This window comes from Lissotriton vulgaris, chromosome 3_1 (assembly GCF_964263255.1).
Source record: "Lissotriton vulgaris chromosome 3_1, aLisVul1.2, whole genome shotgun sequence".
Taxonomy (NCBI): Eukaryota; Metazoa; Chordata; class Amphibia; order Caudata; family Salamandridae; genus Lissotriton; species Lissotriton vulgaris.
Window position 1 is genome coordinate 97,795,444 of NC_141689.1, and position 20,369 is coordinate 97,815,812.

General features: G+C 49.9%; 1 protein-coding gene across 3 annotated transcripts in view; it reads left to right on the forward strand.

The window, feature by feature from the left end:
- The window catches only part of LOC147726023 (transcription factor COE3-like), a 521,578-nt gene that overhangs the window by 406,277 nt on the left and 94,932 nt on the right, over positions 1–20,369 (forward strand). For all 3 annotated transcript variants that reach the window (XM_086960140.1, XM_086960138.1, XM_086960139.1), the window contains exon 7: positions 11,425–11,506. In XM_086960140.1, the coding sequence (XP_086816266.1) occupies positions 11,425–11,506 (82 nt within the window). The remainder of the gene's footprint in view (positions 1–11,424; positions 11,507–20,369) is intronic.

Below are 20,369 nucleotides of genomic sequence, written 5' to 3' on the forward strand. Positions count from 1 at the left end.
CTGTGTGCCAACGGGCAGGCGTCGAGGCGCTTCAGAGGCTGTGCCCTGCCTAGCGTGTGCCACAGGGCAGGCGTTGAAGCACTTCAGAGGCTGTCTCATGGCTAGCGTGTGCCACAGGGCAGGCGTCGAGGCACTTCAGAGGCTGTCCCCTGTCACAGGGCAGGCGTCGAGGCACTTCAGAGGCTGTGCCCTGGCTAACATGTGCCACAGGGCAGGCGTCGAGGCACTTCAGAGGCTGTGCCCTGGCTCGCATGTGCCACAGGGCAGGCGTTGAGGCGCTTTAGAGGTTGTGCAAGGCTAGTGTGTGCCACAGGGCAGGCGACAAGGTGCATCAGAGTCTGTGCCAGGCTAGCGTGTGCCACAGGGCAGGTGTCGAGATGCATCAGAGGCTGTCCCATGGCTAGCGTGTGCCACAGGGCAGGCGTCGAGGCACTTCAGAGGCTGTGCCCTGGCTAGCGTGTGCCACAGGACAGGCGTTGAGGCGCTTTAGAGGTTGTGCAAGGCTAGCGTTTGCCACAGGGCAGGCGACAAGGTGCATCAGAGGCTGTGCCAGGCTAGCGTGTGCCACAGGGCAGGTGTCGAGATGCATCAGAGGCTGTCCCCTGGCTAGCGTGTGCCACAGGGCAGGCGTCGAGGCACTTCAGATCAATCACAGTATTTGTAAAGTGCACTACATACCCGTGAGGGTCTCAAGGGGCTGGAGGGGGGGAGGGGGCTGCTGCTACTGCTCGAAGTGCCAGGTCTTGAGGAGCCTCCTGAAGGTGAGCAGTTCATGGGTCTGCCGTAGTTGGGTGGGGAGGGTGTTCCAGGTCTTGGCAGCGAGGAAGGAAAAGAATCTGCCTCCAGAGGTGGTCCGCTGGATTCGGGGGACTGCGGCGAGTGCGAGATTGGCAGAGCGGAGCTGGCGGGTGGGGGTGTAGACGTTGAGTCTGCTGTTCAGGTAGGTTGGTCCGGCGTGGTGGAGTGCTTTGTGTGCGTGGGTGAGGAGCTTCAAGGTGAACCTCTTGTTGACGGGGAGTCAGTGCAGGTCTCTGAGGTGGGGGGTGATGTGGCTGCGACGTGGGAGGTTGAGGATCAGTCGTGTCGAGGCGTTCTGGATGCGTTGTAGTCGCTGTAGGTGTTTGGTTGGAGTTCCAGCATAGAGTGCGTTGCCGTAGTCCAGTCGGCTGCTGACGAGGGATTGGGCCACTGTTCTCCTGGTTTAGATCGGGATCCACTTGTAGATTCTGCGAAGCATGCGGAGGGCGTTGAAGCAGGAGGAGGAGACGGCGCTGACCTGCTTGGACATGGAGAGGGAGGAGTCGCGGATGAATCCCAAGTTGCGTTTGTGGTCTGTGGGTGTCGGTGTTGTTCCTAGTGATGTCGGCCACCAGGAGTCGTCCCAGGCCGATGGGGTAGGGCCGAGGATGAGGACCTCCGTCTTGTCCGAATTCAGCTTCAGGTGGCTGTTCCTTATCCACTTGGCGACGGCCTTCATACCTTCGTGGAGGTTGGTTTTGGCGGTGTGCGGGTCCTTGGTGAGGGAGAGGATGAGCTGAGTGTCGTCGGCGTAGGAGATCATGTTCAGGTCATGTTGGCGGGCCACTTGTGCGAGTGGGCCATGTAGATGTTGAACAACGTCGGGCTGAGGGATGAGCCCTGGGGTACGCCGTCGATGAGGTTGGTTGCTTCAGCTCGGTATGGTGGGAGGCGGACTCTCTGGGTTCTGCCCGAGAGGAAGGAGGTGGTCCAGTCCAGGGCTTTGTCCCGAATTCCGGCTTCTTGGAGGCGCCTTCTTAGTGTTCGGTGGCAGACCGTTTCGAAGGCAGCCGACAGGTCCAAGAGGATGAGGGCAGAGGTTGAGCCGTTGTCTAGTTGGCGTGGAATGTCGTCTGTGGCGGCGATGAGGGCTGTCTCTGTGCTGTGGTTCCTTCTGAATCCGAATTGCAATGGGTCTAGGATGAGGTTGTCCTCGAGGTTGCTGGTAAGCTGTATGTTGGCGATCTTCTCAATGACCTTCGTCGGGAAAGGGAGCAGGGAGATAGGCCGGAAGTTTTTGAGGTCCTTGGGGTTCGCCTTGGGCTTTTTGAGGAGGGTGTTGATTTCGGCGTGCTGTGCCAGGCTGTGCCAGGCTAGCATGTGCCACAGGGCAGCTGTTGAGGTGCTTCAAAGGCTGTGCCAGGCTAGCGTGTGCCACAGGGCAGGTGTCGAGGCACATCAGAGGCTGTGCCAGGCTAGTGTGTGCCACAGGGTAGGCGTCGAGGCGCTTCAGAGGCTGTGCCAGACTAGCGTGTGCCACAGGGCAGGCGTCGAGGCGCTTCAGAGGCTGTGCCCTGGCTGGCGGTCATTCCCACCCACAGAGACCTGGTTCGCATCCCTGGCACCACAGGGCGCACGCCTCTTGTTTTATTGTATTTTACCCAGGATTAAAACCCTCTTTCTAACGATGCTGTGGGGGGTCGATTGGAATTACTGAGTGAGAGACAGATGAGAGCTGAGCTCTCTTTTGAAGACTTCGATCCGCTACAACGCATCTCCCGCCCTCCGGCGCTTCCCACGGAGGCCATCTTTAGACGAGCAACTATCCTGACTGGGCGACGATGAGGCACAGACCACGGACAGTGAGGCACAGACCATGGAGAGTGAGGCAAAGACCACGGACAGTGAGGCACAGACCATGGAGAGTGAGGCACAGACCACGGACAGTGAGGCACAGACCATGGAGAGTGAGGCACAGACCACGGACAGTGAGGCACAGACCATGGACAGTGAGGCACAGACCATGGACAGTGAGGCACAGACCATGGACAGTGAGGCATAGACCACGGACAGTGAGGCACAGACCACGGACAGTGAGGCACGGGCCAAGGAGAGTGAGGCACAGACCATGGAGAGTGAGGCACAGACCACGGAGAGTGAGGCACAGACCACGGAGAGGGAGGCACAGACCATGGACAGTGAGGCACAGACCATGGACAGTGAGGCACAGACCACGGACAGTGAGGCACAGACCACAGAGAGTGAGGCACAGACCATGGAGAGTGAGGCACAGACCACGGACAGTGAGGCACGGGCCAAGGAGAGTGAGGCACAGACCATAGACAGTGAGGCACAGACCATGGAGAGTGAGGCACAGACCACGGACAGTGAGGAACGGGCCATGGACAGTGAGGCACAGACCACAGACAGTGAGGCACAGACCACGGACAGTGAGGCACAGACCATGGAGAGTGAGGCACAGACCACAGACAGTGAGGCACAGACCATGGAGAGTGAGGCACAGACCATGGAGAGTGAGGCACAGACCACGGAGAGTGAGGCACAGACTGTGGAGAGTGAGGCACAGACCACAGACAGTGAGGCACAGACCAGGAAGAGTGAGGCACAGACCATGGAGAGGGAGGCACAGACCACGGACAGTGAGGAATGGGCCATGGACAGTGAGGCACAGACCACGGACAGTGAGGCACAGACCACGGACAGTGAGGCACAGACCATGGAGAGTGAGGTACAGACCACAGACAGTGAGGCACAAACCACGAACAGTGAGGTACAGGCCATGGAGAGTGAGGCACATACCACGGCCAGTGAGGCACGGGCCATGGAAAGTGAGGCACAGACCACAGACAGTGTGGCACGCACCATGGGGAGTGAAGCACAGGCCAAGGAGAGTGAGGCACAGACCACAGACAGTGAGGCACACACCATGGAGAGCGAGGCACAGGCCACAGACAGTGAGGCACAGACCACAGAGAGTGAGGCACGGGCCATGGACAGTAAGGCACAGACAACAGACAGTGAGGCACGGGCCAAGGAGAGTGAGGCACAGGCCACAGAGAGCGAAGCACAGACCACATGAGGCACAGGCCATGGAGAGTGAGCTGGAAACGTCGTCAGGGCTATACGGAGTCAGTCAGTCCCATAAGGCAGCAAAGGCAGAAATCCTGACACCCCTCCGCCCCCAGCAGGCTGGACCCTCGAGAGAAGAGTAGAGCCACGTGGATGTGCACCAGCCAACCAAGAAATCTCACTGGATATGTCATTGACACTCCAAAGTTATGAGGACATTTCCGGAGCATTAGCGCCAGGAAATCCAGATATTACATGTAATTGCATTTTTATAGCGCTTACTACCCCTGACCCCTGAATCTAGAAAAGTGGTAATCAGCAGAGAAGCATGCTTTCCAAAGGCCACCGGCGCATGAGTGAAAGTTGAAGACTGCAACCACTGTCCCATATCAGACCGTTCACTGCCACCCTGGGCTCGGCCGTGTGCCAGCTCACCCTTCACACGCGACCTCTGCCTCATATCAGACTGTTCACTGCCACCTTGGGCTCAGCCATGTGCCAGCTCACCCTTCACACGCGACCACTGCCCCATATCAGACCGTTCACTGCCACCCTGGCTCAGCCGTGTCCCAGCTCACCCTTCACACGCAACCACTGCCACATATCAGACCGTTTACTGCCACCCTGGCCTCAGCGGTGTGCTAGCTCACCCTTCACATGCGACCACTGCCCCATATCAGACCGTTCACTGCCACCCTGGGATCAGCCGTGTGCAAGCTCACCCTTAACAGGCGACCACTGCCCCATATCAGACCGTTTACTGCCACCCTGTGCACAGCCGTGTGCCAGCTCACCCTTCACACGCGACCACTGCCCCATATCAGACTGTTCACTGCCACCCTGGGCTCAGCCGTGTCCCAGCTCACCCTTCACACGCGACCACTGCCACATATCAGACCGTTCACTGCCACCCTGGGCTCAGCCGTGTCCCAGCTCGCCCTTCACACGCGACCACTGCCCCATATCAGACCGTGTACTGCCACCCTGGCCTCAGCGGTGTGCCAGCTCGCCCTTCACACGCGACCACTGCCCCATATCAGACCGTTCACTACCACCCTGGGCTCAGCCGTGTGCCAGCTCGCCCTTCACACATGACAACTGCCCCATATCAGACCGTGTACTGCCACCCTGGCTTCAGCGGTGTGCCAGCTCACCCTTCACATGCGACCACTGCCCCATATCAGACAGTTCCCTGCCACCCTGGGATCAGCCGTGTGCAAGCTCACCCTTCACACGCGACCACTGCCCCATATCAGACCGTTTACTGCCACCCTGTGCACAGCCGTGTGCCAGCTCACCCTCCACACGCGACCACTGCCCCATATCAGACCGTTCACTGCCACCCTGGGCTCAGCCGTGTCCCAGCTCGCCCTTCACACGCGACCACTGCCCAATATCAGACCGTTCACAGCCACCCTGGGCTCAGCCATGTGCCAGCTCACCCTTCACACGCGACCACTTCCCCATATCAGACCGTTCACTGCCACCCTGGGCTTAGCTGTGTGCCAGCTCACCCTTCACACGCGACCACTGCCCCATATCAGACCATTCAATGCCACCCTGGGCTCAGCCGTGTGCCAGCTCACCCTTCACACACGACCACTGCCCCATATCAGACCGTTCACTGCCACCCTGGGCTCAGCTGTGTGCCAGCTCACCCTTCACACACGACCACTGCCCCATATCAGACCGTTCACTGCCACCCTGGGCTCAGCTGTGTGCCAGCTCACCCTTCACACGCGACCACTGCCCCATATCAGACTGTTCAATGCCACCCTGGGCTCAGCCGTGTGCCAGCTCACCCTTCACACGCGACCACTGCCCCATATCAGACCTTTCACTGCCACCCTGGGCTCAGCTGTGTGCCAGCTCACCCTTCACACGCGACCACTGCCCCATATCAGACCGTTTACTGCCACCCTGTGCACAGCCGTGTGCCAGCTCGCCCTTCACACACGACCACTGCCCCATATCAGACCGTTCACTGCCACCCTGGGCTCAGCCATGTGCCAGCTCACCCTTCACACGCGACCACTGCCCCATATCAGACCGTTTACTGCCACCCTGGCCTCAGCGGTGTGCCAGCTCACCCTTCACACACGACCACTGCCCCATATCAGACCGTTTACTGCCACCCTGTGCACAGCCGTGTGCCAGCTCACCCTTCACACGCGACCACTGCCCCATATCAGACTGTTCACTGCCACCCTGGGCTCAGCCGTGTCCCAGCTCACCCTTCACACGCAACCACTGCCACATATCAGACCGTTCACTGCCACCCTGGGCTCAGCCGTGTCCCAGCTCGCCCTTCACACGCGACCACTGCCCCATATCAGACCGTTCACTGCCACCCTGGGCTCAGCTGTGTGCTAGCTCACCCTTCACACGCGAACACTGCTCCATATCAGACTGTTCACTGCCACCCTGGGCTCAGCCGTGTGCCAGCTCGCCTTTCACACGCGACCACTGCCCCATATCAGACCATTCACTGCCACCCTGGGCTCAGCGGTGTGCCAGCTCGCCCTTCACACTCGACCACTGCCCCATATCAGACCGTTCACTGCCACCCTGGGCTCGGCCGTGTGCCAGCTCGCCCTTCACATGCGACCACTGCCCCATATCAGACTCTTCACTGGGGAAATGCCCGCTACAACGCAGCCGTTTCCACGCAAAGCTTAACAACGCATGCATTACAACGCAGGCTTGGTTACCACAAAAGCCTTTACCACGCATACCTTTACTACGAGATACGTAGTAAAGGCATGTGTGGTAAAGGCTAAAATTAGAAAAATGGGACTTGGGGGATCTCCCCCCCCCCAAAAAAAGTGTGGGAAAAAAATGCCCCTGATGTCACGTCGCGAAGTGGAGGCAATCGGCGTCGTATGTGAGGAAACAGAAAGAAACTTCCGCTTCCTCTTTACAACGTACGACGTCACCCATACCATGCATAAATTTACAACGAAAATTATTGTAAAGGTATGCGTGGTAAAGGAATATTCGTGGTAAAGGTTATGCGTGGAAATAGCATTCCGTTGTATCGCATGCGTGGTAAAGGCATGCTTTGGCACGGAATGCGTTGTAACAACATACAACCCTTCACTGCCACCCTGGGCTCAGCCATGTGCCAGCTCACTATTCACACGTGACCCCTGCCCCATATAAAACCCTACACTGCCACCCTGGGCTCAGTCATGTGCCAACTTGCCCTTCACCCGTGCCCCCTGCCCCATATCAGACCCATCACTGCCACCCTGGGCTCTGCCATGTGCCAGCTCACCATTCACACGCGACCTCTGCCCCATATCAAACCCTTCACTGCCACCCTGGGCTCAGTCATGTGCCAACTTGCCCTTCACCCGCGACCCCTGCCCCATATCAAACCGTTCACTGCCACCCTGGGCTCAGCCATGTGCCAGCTCACTATTCACACGTGACCCCTGCCCCATATAAAACCCTACACTGCCACCCTGGGCTCAGTCATGTGCCAACTTGCCCTTCACACGTGCCCCCTGCCCCATATCAGACCCATCACTGCCACCCTGGGCTCTGCCATGTGCCAGCTCACCATTCACACGCGACCTCTGCCCCATATCAAACCCTTCACTGCTACCCTGGGCTCTGCCATGTGCCAGCTCACCATTCACACGCAACCTCTGCCCCATATCAAACCCTTCACTGCCAACCTGGGCTCAGTCATGTGCCAACTTGCCCTTCACACGCGCCCCCTGCCCCATATCAGACCCATCACTGCCACCCTGGGCTCTGCCATGTTCAAACTCACCCTTCACATGTGACGTCTGCTCCATGTCTGACCTTTCACTGCCAGACTGGACTCAGCCCATGTTCTAAATCACCACTCACATGCGCCTAGAGCCACAGTTTATTTTTTGTCCGAGTTTGGTAAAGCGGTGAGTGCGCTGAGGTTGAGCACGCAGAGCCCTGTGTTCTTGTACAGCTGGTGCGCTAATATTCATCACTTATGTCTTGTGTGCGTGAACCATCGGTCACTATGGGTTCAGCCTCATTTTTCGAATGCACTAGACGGCACAGCCATTAAATTACACTATGTCATGATAAACGATTTCTATAATGTTCACCAATCACATTAGGTTCACAAGGCATTCTTATCAGAGGTCTGTGGTTTGAGGGCTGTCCCAGGGAAGGCCCTGTAGAACCTCAGTACTCAAGGTGCACCCTGATTGGACGGCAGACTCTTCCCTCTGACATGGGCACCTCCTACAAGCCCCATGAAATCTATTGTCTCAGATCAATAGAGAGGGAGGTTTTACATCCAGTCTAGTTCTCCCAGATACAGCAGTGACTCACAAAAGGGCATCTGGACCCCGAGGAAAAAAAAGAACCTGCCAAAAATCTATTATCTTCCTGGGGTATCCAAAGATCTTGGATTAGTCACCTCACTGATCGTGACATGCTTCATCATCGACGCCTATACACACCCTGGTAGGGTAATACCACCAGGGCGGACTCTGCGAGTTCTTAGATAAAATTTAACTTGGACAGTGCAGCAATCCAGAAAGGTGTGGTAGGTAGTGAGTTAAAAATACCTCACAGTTAATCCCCCAAAAATCTTTTATTAGTAGGATACTGTGGGTTTGGTTAAAAATATGAGAATAACAAGGCTATACTTTAGAGTTATTACTCAATTAACCTTCATTTAAGTGAGTGCCAACATGTTTCGGCCCTCACAATGAGGCCAAAGTATCTGGGGCCTTCTTCAGGGCTGAAGTTCAATCCCTGCATGGAACGGCTAAACATTCTTTCTATATGTGTGTAAGAGGCCTATAGCTCTCACCTAAGATTATAATCCATCTGTGGATCATAACTTAATTGTGGGTTATTTAGGCATCAAGCATATCTGGCGCCATCCTGTAGTCACACTTGTGTCAAGGTACTGGCACCGCCCATAAACCTATGGGTTCCCGCTCCTCAGATTACCGCCGACTCTTCCAGGGTGTGGATAGGCGCAGATGATAAAGCATGTCATGATAAGTGAGTGAGGCGTCTAATTACAAGGTCATTGCATACCCCAGGAAGATAATAGATTGTTGGCCGGTTCTCTTTTTCATCATGGCCCAGTTGCCCTTCTGTGAGTGACCCCTGAAATCTGTGTCATTGGCTCGAATGCATCAGAAGTGTGAGGAAGAGTCGAATTGGAGCAACCAGCGGGGTTTAGGCCTGGCACCTTGATTTAGCTTCCTAATATAGAAGTAATATCAATGCAGCATTTTACTGGCACGCACCTTCAGCCTCAAATCACTGACAGTCAACAGCGTTGTTGTTATTATCCCAATGAAGCAATACTAATTTTATTCACAAATATACCTACCTAGCTATCCAAATTTCTATCACTGTCTGACTAGCCATTTCTTTGGACTGAGCACAAGTGCCCAGGGATTCCTCACAGGTACAAATCCCGCTGGGTCCACTCAGCCTTTTATCCTTCTGAGGTCGATAAAATGAGTACCATTGAGTTGGGTAACAATAAACATCTGCTATTCAGCCCAAGATACCCTAGAGTGGATGTGCACTTTATAAATACACCTTATGTTATGTCAGAATGAAAGGATAATGCAATTAACCGTACAGAGGATAGATAAAATTCGAGATGTAGGTTGAGTGTCTATGCCAGCAGCAGGCTCTGAACCCATTGACTTACCAACCTACTGTCAGGGACAGGTGATAGACAGGGGTGATATGTTCTTCATCTGTGAAGTACAGCCAACACAGGATGTATTCAGAGTTATTGGCAGCCACCTCTCTCTGGCTCCAAACTCGCCAGGAGCACGGTGCAATGCCAGATGTCTCAGCACAGGTGTTTTACATATATTTATTTTTGAATTAGAGGTTTTGGAAAGTGGAAGGAGTGAGACTGAGACCTACAATAAACGAATCGGCTGAAAATGTACGTTTGCAAATCATAGCTAAGGTTTACACATATGTGGAAGTGTCAGATTTTTGCTAGTTCACGTACATTTCATTTTAATACATGCTGTTGATACTGGTAGACCAAGGAAATAGTTATAGTCCATTAGGTTTTCAGTGTGAATTCCAGATCCAAAAATCCTTACACCACAACAAGACACCTCAATAGCACGTCCACGCGAGGATGGGTCGGGGATGGTGTTAAACCTCAGTTTCAGGACCCTGTGTGCCCTGAGACAAGGCACCAAACAGCGCATCAAAAAGGCAGGTAATTAGGCAAGAAAAGACTTAATATGTGAGTTCTAGGGCAGAATTATAAAATCTTAAAAGATTTATTACAAAATTTAAAATGGTTCAATCCAGAAATCATAAATGCCCTTTGCCATGAAGTCTCTCAGTTATAAGGCTATTCAGATTAATAAGCACAATCAGAAAAATTCTAAGTCCCAATGAGCAGCAAAATCAGTAAGAAATCGGACAGCTGACCGAGTGGCATCGGAAAGGTCTCCGGAAAGTTGCTACTGAATACTGATGGATCGCTATTAGGAAAGACCAAAAGTCCTGTTCCTTCTAACAGTTTCCTGAAGTCCATATGTTCCTCTCTCCTGGCAATGAGTTAGTTGCTTTTCTAGGTCTGAGCGAATTTCTGAGGTTGGCATTAGTTAAGTTTATCAAGTAAAAGTTCCCCAATTGTATTATGTTAGTAAAGATTAAAAAGCACAAGGGTCAAAAAACCTGCTCGACTGTGCAGCTCCTTGCAGACATATTGTTAACAATGATATAAAGTATACGTAGAGCGGGGTTTGGTTTCGCCCAGAGGAGTATCACTCACTCACCGTAGGCTACTGCCTTCTTGGTGCCTCGTTCTGCCCTGCAGGAAGTCCTTCCGTTGGAATCTGAAAAGTACACTCAACCATCATGTTCTTTCTTTATTTTCTATATGCATTATATGTGGAAAGCAAACCTTTATTTGCCACTTTTTACCAGCAGTAGCTAAGCCGATATGTGTATTTAACATGAAATACAGCATTTTGTGCATGAAAAAAGCATTTGTGAATGTCTGTGTTGATGTGTGTTTCCGTATTAAAGCATGGCTATTGGCTTTGTCAACACAAATTATATTTACGTAGGTGTTATAAATACCACTGCAGCAATATGTGATCTCTTTAGCTAATGCCTAGATGAACGACATTTGGGAATAAAACGATTTTTGATTGGATACATTTCACTTTTTGTACAGTGTTAGATGCCTTGACTTGATTTCTACAGATTTATTAATCGCTCTATGAAGGGATCAGTACAAAAAGTCTGTTGACAAAATGTCCTAATGACATCATGCAAGTTGTCGTATAGATGGCATAGACCTCTGGCCCGGTCACTGGTCACAGACCGTCTCTATTTAAGGTGCCATGAAAGATGAGAGCTGTGACTGTGCGCACAAGCTGCTTCTTCTCTTATTACAGCCATTCAGTCTCCTTTTGTGTCCTAATTTATTAATGAGGCAGAGTAAGTGGTCCCCAGGAGAAGGTGGAGGGAGGGAGAAAGGGAAAGCTAAGGACAGGAGGCAGGCTGGCATGAAGAAAGCGTCTCTGACTCTTTAGTCCTGCCGGAGCACCCATAATCTTATATTTGTTTTCCCCCTCCTTGTCTCAGGTTCTTCCTCAAGTTTTTCCTGAAGTGCAATCAGAACTGTCTGAAGAATGCTGGAAACCCCCGGGACATGAGACGGTTCCAGGTATGTGGAGAGGTTTACAGGCATGTTACACTGCAGATAGCTCGACAGCATTTGGGAACCTGGGAGGTGATAATAGAACTAAAAGAGGAAAGCCATACACCTGCAGACATGCTACAGGTCCAGGTATGTGGAGTAATTAATTTGGAAGCATGGTATACTCCAGGTAAACGGACATCATGGGAGCATCAAGTGGGGATAATGGTATTATCTGAAGAATGCAGGAAAGTACCCCACCCTCCCACCAGACAAGAGGTAAGTCAAGATATATTGAGATGTTTACAGACAATTTAACCATGGGCAGACCCTCCAGGATTTTGTGAGTTTGTGATTGGACAAAACCATCAAGAAACTGGAACTTTTGTTAAAATCCAGCCATTTTGGTTGACCTTTCTTATACTGACACTGACTGTTGCTGGGCCAAAAAAACGCGGGTGGGGCGGAGCTAGATGTTTGCTTCCTCCTTCTCCTGTGCTGCATGGCCTCTGATTCCACTACAAGCCCGCCTTCAGGGAGCTCAACATATGCCACCAGCACAGAGTGTTATAGAGTAGGACGCAGGGGTTATGTGAAAGTCCCAGCCTCCTTTGGCAGTGATACTCCTGACTCCCCCTACGTCTGTGGCAATCTTCCTCCTGCGGCCCTGCCCTGTACCCCTCATCCTCCTGCCCCCTTCACCTGTGGCGCATGTCCTCATGCCTCCCTCCCCCATGGCATTTGCCTTTTTGCCTTCCCCTTGTGGGACTTGTGCTTCTAAAACCCTCATTATGCCACCCTTACTCTTGCCCATCCCTCCACCTGTGGCAGACTTTCCACTGCCTCTCCCTCCACCGTGAGGTTCCTCCTCCTTGACCCCATGCCCTAGACAGCACGCGCTATTCTCTGGTCATACAACCACCTCTCAGGGCCCCTTTGATTTGTTTTACTCATCATCACCCACTTGACATACATGGTACTTGAGGGAGCTGTCACTTTAGCCACATTATAGTAACATGGCAGGAGTGTGAAGGGGTCTAACATAAGATCTCCCTCCAGTAACATGCCAACATCTCACGTTGGGGCTTTTCGGAAGCAGGATGTCAGGGTGGAGCTAGAGAGAGCCTTTAACTTGAACCCTACCACTATCACCGGACATCCCTCTGTCCACCTGTCTCCTGTTGTGCGGTGCTGCTTTGCTGGCTTACCACTGGACCATGATATTTTTGTGAGAGACAAATTTAGTGCTTGGAGCAAAAATGTTGCACATTTTGCCTTTTTGAGCTGCAGAGTTTATGCTTTAAGGCCGCAAACTTTGGCAAACTGGGCAATGATATTCTGTAAGGTCTGCATAGGTAATCCAACTTCCTAAGAGCTCTGGGCCTGGCAGAATGGAACTATCTGAAAAATGCCAGCAACTCCAAGAAATATGGGGGTGCCAAGCATGTGGAGAAGTTTACAGACATGGTGTTCCACAGGTAACCCTGTGCCTCTGGGGGCAGGAGAAAACAGGATGGGGCTGTTGAAAAGATGTAGCTAATTCGAGGTACAAGGAGTGTTATAGGTATTAACAGAAGGTTACATGTATTTCATGCTTCAAGCGCCCCCATGTCACAGGGACACGAAGATTGGATCATAGCTGGAAGTGCAATGTGGGAGTTGTCATTATGCACATTCAGAAATAAGGTGGGGGAAAATTCACAAGAGTCAAGCAAATTTTCAGTCCATCTATCAAATTACTGTTCAAACAATTAAGTCAATTATATGGGATAAAGTACCCCCTGCCTTACATTATAAGCATTTTGCCCGACACTGTGTAGTTCAATAACCATATAGAGGATCAAGGTTGAAGGTTATATTCATTTATACAGTCATGGAAGTCCACAGTGACTTACAATGTCTTTATAATGTGTGGTGGGGTACTTTATTCCTTGTAATGCATGGTCATACTATCACCTTTCCCTCATGCTATTTTCACATGAAAAAGAGAGGATGTCTGAAGACATGAAGAATCTCTAGTGTAAAAATAAAAAAAACAGTTACATATTTGATTCATGATACAATGATAATAGAATCAATTAAATGTAGGTCAGATTTAAAAAAAGACCATAGCTCAAAATGTGTAAAAACATGCTAAGAGATTCTCACTTTCCGAAAATTACATAAAGTATGCACAAATAAACATATTGCCATACATATTTCCTTTCTGCTAATATCACAGTTCATTTAGAAAAAAGAAAAGCAAGTTCTCATTTTTGTTGTTAAAACTGCAGCTTTAGTTAGGCTCTGTTCTCTTCCTTTGCTCCTGGGTGATGCCTCTGGCAGCCAGACTGTGACGTCAGAACTCAGCTGTAATAATTTATTGCAGGTGACCAGCTTCATCATTCATAATTCTATATTACAGGTGACCTCTCATCTCACCTATAAAAAGGAGATTAGAGATGGGTTTTCACTTGGGGATTCCAGACAGCTAATTATTCTATATCTCACAATGAGAAACAGCTGTCTGGAACTGAATACATGTCCCTGTCTTTTGGAGTGTTGTGACCTGCGGTGTGTAGAGTCCCATGCACCTCAGTGTAATGGGGCGTGGGTGTGTGTTTGTGGTTAGTGTTAAACAAGAGTGTCAGCTAGCTTTCCTAGAATTAGCTTATATCCAGTGCGGCATATCTGTCCTGAGTTGTGGAGAAAGGGTGCTTTCAGGGGAGCTCGTGCAGAACCCCCAACCTGCAGTTCGATACATACAACAAGATGGGGTGTATGGGGCCAAACATTTGGAAGGCAGGCCAGTAGCTGACATGCCACACCTCTCTGCAGCAAAGTAACACACTAGCTGCAGAAAGCATGCACGCATGCAGTACATGGAGTTTACTGTCTCCACCTGCACAGAGGCAAATGTTAGTGCCAATGTGCATCAAACTATGTGCAAGGTATCCAGGGAGCCACCAGAGAGTGGCCTCCCTTTCCCTGGATCATGTTGGTGATCGCAGTGGGGGTAACTGTAGGAACCTTTGTATCACTGGATAGCAGGTAGACACAAGCAAGAGTTTGACTCCACAGTTGGGTAAGAGAGAGGAGGAGTGCAGCCCGGTCCCAACCCCGCCAAGAAGGTGACGCCAAGGTGGACCCAGGCTAGGGAGCTGGCAACCAGCAGCCAGGCAATGAATTCTGAAAGAATTGGATCACAGTGCATGCCCCAGCCAGTTAACAAAGTGTTAACAAGGGGCCTGATAGCAACACAGGTCCGAAGCTTTGATAATATGTGCTGCCAAATTAAAGACAATTGGGGCATATTAGCAAGGGCCATATCGCCGCTTTAGCGGTACTTTTTGCCGCCAAAGCGGCAATATTTTTAAAGCCCTATCAGCAAGCTGTTGCTAACAGCAGTTAGTGACAGCTTTTAGGCGATAGCGACCGGTTTGCGTCCCGCTTTGCATGTCAGCGATCTTTATCGCTAATGACATGCAAAGTGGACGTACCCAAACTGAAAATAGTCGCTAACACAGCTATCGCCTATTATCAAGGCAGGCGAAGCGATTAAAAAAAATTGCGCTAAGCGTGATTATCGCTATGATCTAACGCCTGCTAAAAAGTTGACTTACGTGTATAGTCAATGGGGGTGGATTATCAGATTAAGCCCCCATTGGCATTAATGCATGAATATCGCTTGATTTCCAGCAATATTCTCGCATTTCGCAGCTATCACTGGTTATTTTAACACAATGGAGAAAAACATTGCTAGTAGCATGTTTTCTCCTCTACAATATCCAGCGATAGGCAGCGATAAAAAAAATTGCTAACCATGTTTAGCGATAAATATCGCTATTCCTTGCTAATATGCCCCTATATTCTCCTACACTGCGGCTGAAGTGGGTCTGTTTATGAACTGTCCCAGCAAATCCCCGCTGTTTAATATCGTGAATGGGGCGCCCCGTGACGCTGCCCCGATGACGTAGCTTGTTTGCCTGTAATCTGCAGGCGGTGGGCTGTGCTGGTTTCCTGGTTCTGGCTCTAAGTTTCATTGTCTTCCCTCATCAGAGAGTAGCTTATCTCTGCCCCTGTTCTCTTGTGAGTCTCTACACCTCAATACACCCCCTCAGCAGGCTAGTAAGGCGGGGTGGGTCAGGCGCCTCAGTCCAGGCCTGGTTGGTTTCTCTCCACCATTGGCGGTGTCTTTACAACTGAATCTTGCACCATAGACTTCTGCCTTCCAGGCTGTCTCTCTGCCGTCCCTCGCCCCCTTCCCCCCTCGCTTATCCCCAGGGTGGGGGCGCTGTGAAGCCCTCTCCAGTGTATTATATTTCCTCTGCCCCATTTAGAGCACGTGCCTTCCCAGCAGGGCTGATTACCGAGCAGCGTCCAGGAACTGCCTCTTCACAGGCTGATGCAATTACAGGCGGAGTGCGAGGCGCGTTCACGAGACCCCGGATGTAAGGGGGGGGGTTTGGGGGGGGCGATCGACTGCCGATGGAAGCTCTGGCAATAACTATCATTAAAATAAAAATCATCATCATCATCATAATGGCAATAACAGTAATAATATTAGCAATGATAGCAATAATAAGAATATCAATAACAATAACAATAATAACAATAATGATAATAATAATAATAACAACAAGAATACCAACAATAATAATAATAATAATAATAATAATAATAACAATAATAACAATAATGATAATAATAATAATAATAACAATAATAATAATAATAATAATAATAATAATAATAATAATAATAATAATAATAACAATAATAACAATAATAATAATAATAATAGTAATAATAATAACAATAATAATAACAACAATAATAACAATAATGATAACAATAATAATAATAATAATTGTGACAATAATGAAAACAGCAATAATAATTATAGTAATATTTATAACAATAATAATCATAATATTGGCAGTAATACTATTAGCAATAAAAGTAATAATGAAAATAATATTAATAGTACTACTACTAATAATAGTAATAACAGTAATAGTAATAATGGCACGATTGCTAACAATAATTCTAATAATCATAACCAATGATACTGCGGGTGCCACCTTCTGAATGATCTCAAAGGTGTAATCTGGGTGTCATTATTTATGTTACTACAGGTCCGGCTCTTGTAGGTGCGGGGATAGTAGTGGTTCCAAAACTCATAATTCGTGAAAATGCCACCATGCCTGTGAATTATTGCCTGTTACCATGTAGTAATGTTATTCATCTGAGTCACAGAGTTTTAAACATGGAAGGCCTTAAATAACAGAGACTGGATATGCAGGACAGCACAGACTCCGGTTTGTGGCGAAAGCCTTGAGACCGGAGCAGGGAGGTACCAGAAACAAATAGCGCCGCAAAGCAATGCTAATGGCAATGCAGCACTGTACAAGTCTCCTATGACATAACATAACATAACATAACATGGCATGACATGACATAACATACATTGTGATTTTACAAAAATGTCTTCGGTTTCTGATGAAATTTACAAAACTGGTTTCCCATCACCTTTTGTGTGCTTGAAGTGATGCGCCAAGTGACCCCGGGTATGCACAGTCGTGGTTCCGTTTATCGCTGTGCCGCTGGAACCAAGCTATGCCCGGATGAAGACCCAATAAAGTTAAAATCGGTTTTGGGCTGCTTGTGTTCCGGTCCAGAGAGGACCTGGCTCCGCTATTTGGGCTGGACTGTTCCTATTGGAGCAGGACCTCGGTTGATTTGCATATGGCTGGGTCCAATCTGAGGTGGTACAGCGGGCAAAAGAACGATGAGTCAGAATGATGCCCCGAGAGATTGTCAGTGGTTAGACAAGGTGCAAGCTTCCTCCCATCGCAGTTGTTTGTTTCAGGGAGGACCCAATACTCATCAGCTGTTTCGTTGTCTGCCTTGTCAACCTGCAGGGCTGTGGGAGGAGCTCCCGCAGGAAGGCAGACTCGTTGCCTGGTCTTTGGTACATCAGTGCGATAGTAAATAGTGAGTTGGAATGGTGACGCACCATGTGGGCACATGCTCCAATCAGCTGTGTTTACTGTTGGACGCTTTCCTTGTTTTCTGCGGCCTCTTCTGGCCTTTCTTTGTCCTCTCTGCATTACATTGATTGTTTAAGAAACACACAATTGCGCTCCAGTGAAAAGGGGCTTATATTGTATCGTATTGTATTGTAATTGCATTTGTATAGCGCTTACTACCGCTGATGAAGCGTCAAAGCGCTATTTCGGCGAGTAGCACGCTACTCCGGGACCCATCGAGGATTAGTGTTGAATCAGTATAGTGAAATATGAAAGTAATTAAAGCGGTGGATAGGTTAATCAGTTATTTGGATTTGGAAGGATAGCATATTGCTGCCACGTTGCCAGATACTACGTCTGACATCATCAGCCTGGTCTGTCTTTCTGAGCCAACGTCACTTTACAACTCAAATGTTATATACAAGGCCAATGTTCTCCCCCCGTACCAGACACAGATGATTCAGACGCCCAGAAGCTCTTGGTGCTATCTGGGGCAGCTCCACTGTAGGTCTCTGCTGCCTTTGCTACAAGAATCCTTCTTGTACCACTCACCGCCTGATTGCAGGCAGCAGGGGGTAGATGGTGCCAACGCCGTGCATGATACGAGTTTGAGGATACCAGCGGTTACGAGTCACAAGTCCTTGCTGTTTTCAAAGATCTCTTCCAGGAAGGTCTTATTCCAGACTATGGGGGGTTCCAAACTACCACTAAGGTCTTCTGAAGATGTTGTTTTTATGTGTTCACAATCTTTGCACTTCACATAGCTTGGGAAGTGCAAAAGAACGCTATTTCCAGCTGTGAGTTGGCCACATTTTCAATCTGATGTATAGAGCAGTGTCCTGGCAGCAGAAATGTGGGTTTGAGTGAAAGCCACGCCCATGAAGAGTTTGTGTAAAGAGTACTGACCTCATCGGCCGACATTTTGGATTGGGTTTTGAATAACCCTGGGCGTAGTTCGCGTAGTAGCGCTACGCGTAGCTACTCAAAGTGCACTTCGCACTATGCGAGCTACGCGTAGTTACACGAGCTGCGCAAAATGCTGTTCGCACTGCTTGCACAGTGCTGGATGCTTGTCCGTACTGTGCAATCAGTGCAAACCGCGTCTTGCACAGGTCAAGCGGTCGTTTTCTGCTGCTCAAGTTGTTTTCTACTCTCAACTCGGACTGGTAGTTTCTCATCGTGAGCGGTCGCGAGCATACGCAACCACTCGCAATGAGAAACCTGACCTCCCAATGTTGAGAATCTCGCCGGGAGGTTTATTTTCCACGCTTGCGATCGGCAACTTGATGTTGCTGATCGCGAGCAAGCAAAAAATTACCGCTACGCTATGCGTGTTTGCATTGTGCTACTTGCAATTCGCATAGTGCGAAGTAGCGCAAACTTCGCAAACTATGCGAGCCTAGCATAGTACTTCGCCCAGGGTTAGTTTAGACCATGGTCATTGTAATTTTCTTTAAGTTGTTTGAGAGAGTGCAGGGTTCTTTGTGAACAAGTGACACCATGGCGTACGGTCTGCATTGCTTGTCACAGCCGACAACAGCTTTCATTATAGTTTGTTGGCTTGCTTTGACTGCATCTCGCAGGGGTCTTGTCACGGGGGTGGGAGGTATCTGTCCTTTCTTCAGCAGAACATGGCGATGTTCCTTTAAAATGTTACTCCGGGGAGGCTTTCTCTGTCTTCGGGAATCAGCAGTCCTTGTATTCCTCTGTATTTCCTTAACTCTAAAGTCTTCATTGTTTTCTCTGAATGTGTAACTTTCCTCCTTTGTTGTACTGTAAGCAGCAGTAGAGGAAGGGCGCCCCGTCAGTGCTTAATTTGTAAAAGAATAAGTACCGGGCACAAAGGCTTGCACTGAACCCCGCAGCTGATGCACTCAAAGGTTGGAGGGATGAATGCCCAGGTGGTGTAGTCTTGGTTCCACAATCCACCACCAGACACTCCCTGCCACTTTACCCCACTCCTGTGTCTTTCTTCTTTTCCATCCCCGCTTTCTCCTTGTCAGTGTATTCTCATCTTTCCCAACCTCCTTTTGCCTCCTTTTGCCTCCTTTTCTAATTTTCTCTAAATTGCTCTGGTTCAAAGTTTGTTGAGGAAACAAGAGCCAGACCCCAAAAATGAGTGCCAATGGGCCCAACCTGACACCACAGACCCGAAACCTACAAATCACTCCGGCCCCCCGGACCGGTGAGCCAACAGTGGCCCTGTGCCCATTTTTCACTCTGATTGACATTGTTGGAGAGGTTGGTGGTGCCACAGCTCCAGCTCTTCTAGCAGCTTCATAGCATCTTGTAGCTCGAAGAAGCCCCTGTGAGGGTGGCCGTGTCAGAGATCCCTCCCGTGCAGGACAATCTCAGACAGGGATTGTTTCCAGCTGCTATGAACACTCTGCTTTTGCCTGATTCAAGAGCTGTTCCCCATACGGTTGACCATGCCAACTTACCCGGGAATCGGCTGGTGCATGCAGTCGTTCATCATACGGCTCTTGTCTGGATCGAGTCAACAAGCATTGCCTTTTCCACTCGTTGGCTCGCTTGCAGTCCACGTCGAGCGCAAGACTCCGCCCTATCACTGGCTTTTGTTTTATGCACAAAGTCTCCTCTTCGTTTCGGTTACTGTGTTCATTCTGGTGAATACATCGACAGTACACAGCGAATGGGAGGCAGGGCTTTGTCTATGCAGGCTTATGCTTTCTGTAGGGGTGTCCTCTAAGTCTGCGGCCAAGGCCCATCTAGTGTCTACTGAAGACCCATGTATTACGGACCCTCTTATCACCAATGCAATAGTTAGATTTCCTCTGCACCAGGAGGCCACGCGTAGAAAAAGTGAATGAAATAACAGTACACAAAAACATGGGGGGTCTATTTACAAGCCCAGTGCA